General features: G+C 39.6%; 1 protein-coding gene across 1 annotated transcript; it reads left to right on the top strand.

Moving 5' to 3' along the window:
* The first annotated feature begins 1,593 nt into the window (after window positions 1-1,593).
* On the top strand, window positions 1,594-1,956 carry LOC107489406 (uncharacterized). Its single transcript, XM_016110154.1, has one exon. The coding sequence runs from the start codon at window positions 1,594-1,596 to the stop codon at window positions 1,954-1,956; it is 363 nt and encodes a 120-aa protein (XP_015965640.1).
* The last annotated feature ends 4,742 nt before the right edge of the window (window positions 1,957-6,698 follow it).

The raw sequence follows: 6,698 nt of genomic DNA, 5'->3' as shown, positions 1-6,698 counted from the left end.
TTTATTTTAGAGGTCGCAATACCACACCACCTATGTTCTACGACTTAAGCGTAAAGCTCAGTGTGGTAGGGTGTTACATTATGGTATCAGAGCACTTCGTTCCTATAGAGCCTGAAAACGGACTGGTTGTGCTTTTGTGCATTCTCTGTATATGTGTTTATGTGCTATTAGGATATCTGACTGATATATATGGCATAAACATTTGTGAGCATGCATTTGGAACTTAAAGCGTTAGACCTGTGATATTGAGACTGATCAACTTAATATCACTTGTTTTGTGTGTATAGGGACCAGATGTCGTCTCGCAGACGCGGTCGTGAGCGTGATAGAGGTACGATTGGCACCGTTACCCCTGCCCCCACAAGGACTGATCCAGTAGACTTTATGGCTACCCTGGGAAATATGGCTGCAACTATACAGGTGACAGCCAAGGCACTAGGTAATCAGATAAACCAGGGTAATCATGGAAACAATAATGATGAGGACGGTCCTATGACACTTGCTCTATTTCTAAAAGTTCACCCTCCGACTTTTAGGGGAACCTCAAACCCCACTGATGCAGATAATTGGATTCAGGCTATGGAACGGGCATTGCAGGCCCAACAGGTTCCTGAAGAACAATGGGTTGAATTTAGAACTTATCATTTGCAAGGTGAAGCTCAGGATTGGTGGTAGGGAACCCGACGTATCCTGCATCCTGATGGTGCTACGATTCCTTGGGAGGTTTTTCGAATAGAATTCTATAAAAAATATTTTCCTAATTCAGCCAGAACTACCAAGGAACTTGAATTAATGCAGTTAAAGCAGGGACAAATAACTGTTGCTGAGTATACTAGCAGATTTGAGGAGTTATGTCGCTTTTCTCGTATCTGTCAAGGTGCGCCTGAAGATTTTACTGAATGGAAGTGTATTAACCATGACAGAGGTCTTCGAAGCAATATTCTGAGCTTCGTTGCCCCAATGGAGATCATAGTATTTTCTGAATTGGTAAATAAGAGTAGGGTGGCTGAAGATTGTGTGAGGAAGGCGGCAGTAGAGAAAGGAAGTTTGAGGGTGCCTTTTCAGAGGCCTTCAGGGAGGAACTTTGCTCCGAGAGGTAGGAATTTCAAGCATGGAGGCTTTGTTCTGTAGCAGACTCAGGGCCAGGAAAATTACAGAAGGCCGAATACTAATGTCAATCAGGGAAGAAGGTTTGGGAAGCAGCCACAGCACGATCTGAATTGTCAGAGGTGTGGAAAGTATCACCCTGGAATTCTGTGTAGGTTGGGACGTGGGGTATGCTATTTTTGTGGACAGCCCGGGCATATAAGGTTGGGAGAGTATATACCACTTCTGCAGTAGGTGCTGATGGATTTGAGACACTTATTAGAGGTAAGTGTGAAATGGCTGGTAAAATCTTAAATGCTTTATTTGATTCAGGAGCAACTTATTCATTCATTGCATTTGAAAAGGCCAATGAGTTAGGATTGAGAATGATGGTTTTAGGTTATGACTTGAAAGTGTATAATGCTACTCATGAACCTATGGTGACTAGGATAGGATGTCCACAAGTTCCTTTTTGAGTGCAACAGCGTGAATTTGATTTGTTTGCCGATGACTGGTCTTGATCTCATCTTGGGATTGGATTGGTTATCCAAGAATCATATTTTGCTCGATTGTTCTGAGAAATCAGCACAGTTTATGCCGGAAGGGTCAGAAGCACCAGTTATGGTGAATAGTTATTATTTGAATTCTATGATAGTAAACTGTTCTGAAACTAAATGTCTGAGTATTTTGTTATTAACTACGGGAGTATCAGGTGATGATCAGAGTTTAAAACGGATTCCGGTTGTGTGTGTATTTCCAGATGTGTTTCTGGATTATATTAATGAATTTTCACCTAACCGAGAGGTCGAATTTGCAATTGAGTTGGTGCCTGGAACCGATCCAATTTCGATTACTCCTTATAGGATGTAACTTTTAGAAATGGCTGAACTGAAGGCTCCGCTAGAAGATCTGTTGGGTAAGCATTTTATCTGACCAAGTGTTTCTCCGTGGGGAGCGCAAGTGCTATTGGTAAAGAAAAATGATGGAAGTATGCGTTTGTGTGTTGATTATCGGCAGTTGAACAAGATCACTGTGAAGAATAAATATTCGTTGCCTAGAATCGACGATCGAATGGATCAGTTACAGGGTGCCGGTGTTTTCTAAGATTGATCTACGATCTGGATATCATCAGATAAGGGTTAGAGATGAGGATATTCCAAAAACTGCTTTCAGGACACGTTATGGTCATTATGAGTATACGGTGATGTCTTTTGGATTAACTAATGCTCTGGCAGTATTTATGGATTATATGAACAGAATCTTCCGGCCGTATCTAGACAAGTTTGTTAAATTCTTTATTGACGATATTTTGTTTATTCTAAGACTGAAGAGGAGCATGTTGATCACTTGCAAACTGTGCTGCAAATTCTGAGAGACAGGAAGTTATATGCTAAGTTATCTAAATGCGAGTTCTGGAAGATTGAGGTAAAGTTTCTTGGTCACATGGTGAGTAAATAGGGAATAGCTATGGATCCTGCTATGGTGAAAGCAATAATGAATTGGGAGCGACCAACTTCAGTGACAGAGATTAGGAGTTTCTTAGGTTTGGCAGGATATTATCAGAGATTCATTGATATTTTCACAGCTTGCCTTATCTTTAACTAAGTTGACTAGGAAGGATACGCCTTTTGTTTGGTCTCCAGAATGTGAAGAGAGCTTCCAAGCACTAAAGCACAGATTGACTACTGCACCTGTGTTGGTATTGCCTGAACCAAGTGAACCATTTGATGTGTACTGTGATGCATCGTTGAAGGGTTTAGGGTGTGTTTTGATGCAGCACCAGAATGTTGTAGCATATGCCTCACGGCAGTTAAGGCCGCATGAGATGAACTATCCAACTCACGATTTAGAACTTGCTGCTGTTGTATTTGCTTTAAAGATCTGGAGGCACTATCTCTATGGCGTTAAGTTTTATGTTTTCACATACCATAAGAGTTTGAAGTATCTTTTTGAGCAGAAAGAGTTGAATATGCGTCAGAGGAGGTGGATGGAGCTTCTGAAAGATTATGATTTTGAATTGAATTATCATCCAGAGAAAGCCAACATTGTGGCAGACGCCTTAAGTCGGAAGTCTTTATATGTGATGTTAGCCAAAGACCAATATCGATTCGGAAGTTTACACAAAGAGTTTGTCAATAGTATAGTCCAAATCGATGACCAATCCTCGGAACAAATTTAGAAAGAGGGATTTGGTTGTCACGAGTTCAACCCCAATACAAATAAACCGAAGTATTCAACCTCGGGTTGTCTCACGAAGAATGGGCAAACTACTAAACTTATCATGTAAGGAAACTTAAAATGCAAGAAAGTCAATTAAATAACCAAGTCAAGAAAGCATATAATCTACTTTTACTTAGAATTAAGCAAGAATTTAAGCTGGAACTAAACAAGAGAGATTTGGAATTTCAAGTATGGACAATGAAAGAAACTCTTGGCTAAGCATGGGAATTGGGGTCTCCATCCTTGTCTACAACCATAATTTGCTAATCATGATGAACCAAACTCACTAAGTCTACCTCCAAGAACCTTAAGTACGTAACATCTACTCCTAGGGTTGAGATACGTCAAGTGGCTTGATCAATTTCAACCCATAAGTCCCAACCAATCTACCAATTAGATTAGTAGTGGGTTGGTGTCAATGAGTGTCAAATTAACCACTAAGGGTTCTCCAATCAACAATCCAATGAGACCCAATGACTCAAGGTCACTCAATTCTCATAGCTTAGACCAAGAGTAAAGAGAACTACTCCATAATCAAGGGAAATATTTCATCAAACACATGGAATGCACTAACAAAAGACATGTTCAAATTGCAATTAAATTGGAAATTATAAGGACCTACTAACAATTATCTTTAAAGAACAACTCAAATAACACTAATGATCATAGAAAACATTAACATACTCATAGAATTCAAGATTCATAACATTCATGAAATGGGTAGAAATTTTGGAAAATGACAAGATAACATAATTCAACACAAAATCCAAACAAAATTATACAAGGGAATTCAAATTAAGTAATTATAACTAGCAATTAACGAAATCCAATCCAGAAATTCAACAATGGGAGATCAAAATCAAACTAGATCTAGAGAGGAATAAGGGTTTCTCTCTCTAGAAGAACAAGAAACCAAAAAACTAGCAAAAATTGTGTCTAAGTGTCTAATGAGTGATCGCCCTCTTCCCCTACAATCCTTGGGTCTTTTTCCTTCAGAGTGTGCTTGGAATTGGGCCTGAAAAGCCTCAGAAATCGCCAGCCATGATTTCTTTAATGAGGCCACGTGATGGGAGCCACGCGTACGCGGCAAGTACGCGTGCGCGCCGATGAGCGTCTCGATCCACGCGTGCACGCGAAGTGCACGCGCGTCCATTAAGCTTTTCCAATACACGCGAAAGCGCCAGTTGAGCATGCCGGTTCCCATCAGCACACATCCATGCGTACGCGTAAGGTGTGCGTGCACGTCGATGCCTAAACTCCAAAGCTCTAAAGCTCCATGTTTCCTCAGTTGTGCATGCTTCCTTTCCCTCTCTTAGACCAATCTTGCCCTGTAAACTCTGAAATTGCTTAATGGCATCGAGTGGTAATAGAAGAGATCAAAATATAGCAATTTCGGGTCAAATAAGCATGTTTTCAATCACAAGGCAAAGTAAGGACGGAAACACAAAGCCATGCGTTTTATGTGGATAAGTGTGGAAATTATTGACAAAATCCCCTCAAATCAACACAAGATAAACCACAAAATTGGGGTTTATCAAATCTCCCCACACTTAAACTAAGCATGTCTTCATGCTAAAAATAAAAAAAAACAAAGGATATAGGAGAAGGGGCTTATGAAATGCAACTAATGTAAATGCATCTATCTACTTGGTCAAGGGTGAATCTATGCTCCAAGAACATATGTGAACATATAGGGCTAAGGTGACATGATAGTCCATGAATCCTACCAATTCAACATCAAGATGTGGTGCACATAACTTGCTAGATAAATGCTTGTGAAAGTCGGGAACAAGAAGTCGAGTATCGAACCCTCACCGGAAGTGTGTCCGCTCTATTCGCTCAAGTGTATAGGGTTCACCACTTAATTCTCCCCTAATCATGCTTTCCAAGATTTGTCTTTCATCTAACAATCAACAATTATTTAATGTATGCATACAATTATCATGAGGTCTTATTCTCGGTTGTAATGAGGCTAGGGTAAGGGTAAGGGTGCATGTATGGCCAAGTGAGCTTAAGATTTGTATCTTTGTTTAGCTTAGATTCTCACCCAACACATTCATCAACATATGCAATTTTAATACACAACCTAACTACCTATTTGTCTGCTTTTCCACAAGCTCATGTATTTCTCTTTAATTCACAACCCTCATGCATTGGTGATCATTGGCTTCGCCTTGGTGCAATTTGTCCCCTTTTTATTGTTTCTTTTTCTATGTTTTTGTTTCTTTTATTTTTCTGTTTCTTTTTCCTTTACATTCTCTTTTATTTATTTTTCTTTATGCTTTTCTTCACTTGTCCCCTTTCTTTTGGGGATTTCATGTACAAGGGTGCCAATGCATGCGGTTCAATCATTCAATACATGAGTATGTTTCCAAATTTCCAAAAATTTTTTCATTACAATTACAAAAAAACCCTACCTTCATATCTACCCAAGTTTCCAAGTATTCCCTCCCATTTGAATGGCGCATACCCTCACTTACCTAAGCTAATCAAGGATCCAAATCCAGGGACATTCATTGTTTTTCACTTAGGGGTGTTGATGTGCTCAATCGAAGAACAAAAGGGATTTATCATGGGCTTAAAGTTGGTTAGCAATGGTAGATAAAAGGGTTAAGGCCATTTTGGAAAAGTGACTATTGAAATGATGGCCTCAATCATGTAAATGCATTCATACACAAAATAAAGGATATATAGAATCAGACAAAGCAAGGATTGCAATCATAGAAAGAGAACAATTGCACACAAGAAGGGAAGTAAGTGGTTATAAGATGTAACCACGCCATTAGGCTCAAATTTCACTAGCTTGTGTTCTTAACTCAACAATCATGTTCCGAAATACATTCCTCAAGCAAGTTGTCATAATTTTTTTTGTTTCAAAAATTGGTGGGATGCCCTAAAAACACATTTTCTCAGAAAGGAAGTTATTATCCTAACCAAGTAGCTCTACTAGAAATAACTATCATGCAAGAGATATTCACAAGCAAAAACTAACTATCATGCAATGTGTTAACTAATCAAACAAAAGAAAATTCAAGTCCATGGGTGTTGAAAGGAAGAGATTATTACCCCATGGAGATCGGTCGAATGATCTCCCCATGCTTAAAATTTAGCACAGTCCTCCGTGCTACTAGCAATGTGCAAAGGACGGTCAGGATCAGAATCTCCACTATCCTTCCCATCAGTGCTATCGTCACTCGGGTTCGAAGTAGACGTGAATATTTCAGGTTCCTCCATGGAAGGGGTAACACAACGCAAAAGCTTCTTTATGTAAGTATATCGGCGTTGGTTCCTCCGTTGATATCTATCAATCTTCTTGTGTAGATCCTCAATTCATTGCTGGGTTGATCTTTCTGGTGGTGGTGATGAGGTGGAAGGAACAGTCGGCTGAGGGG

Source organism: Arachis duranensis, chromosome 5 (genome assembly GCF_000817695.3).
Source record: "Arachis duranensis cultivar V14167 chromosome 5, aradu.V14167.gnm2.J7QH, whole genome shotgun sequence".
NCBI classification, from domain to species: Eukaryota; Viridiplantae; Streptophyta; class Magnoliopsida; order Fabales; family Fabaceae; genus Arachis; species Arachis duranensis.
The sequence above is the reverse complement of the archived record's forward strand: the minus strand, read 5'-3'. Positions and strand labels throughout refer to the sequence as shown.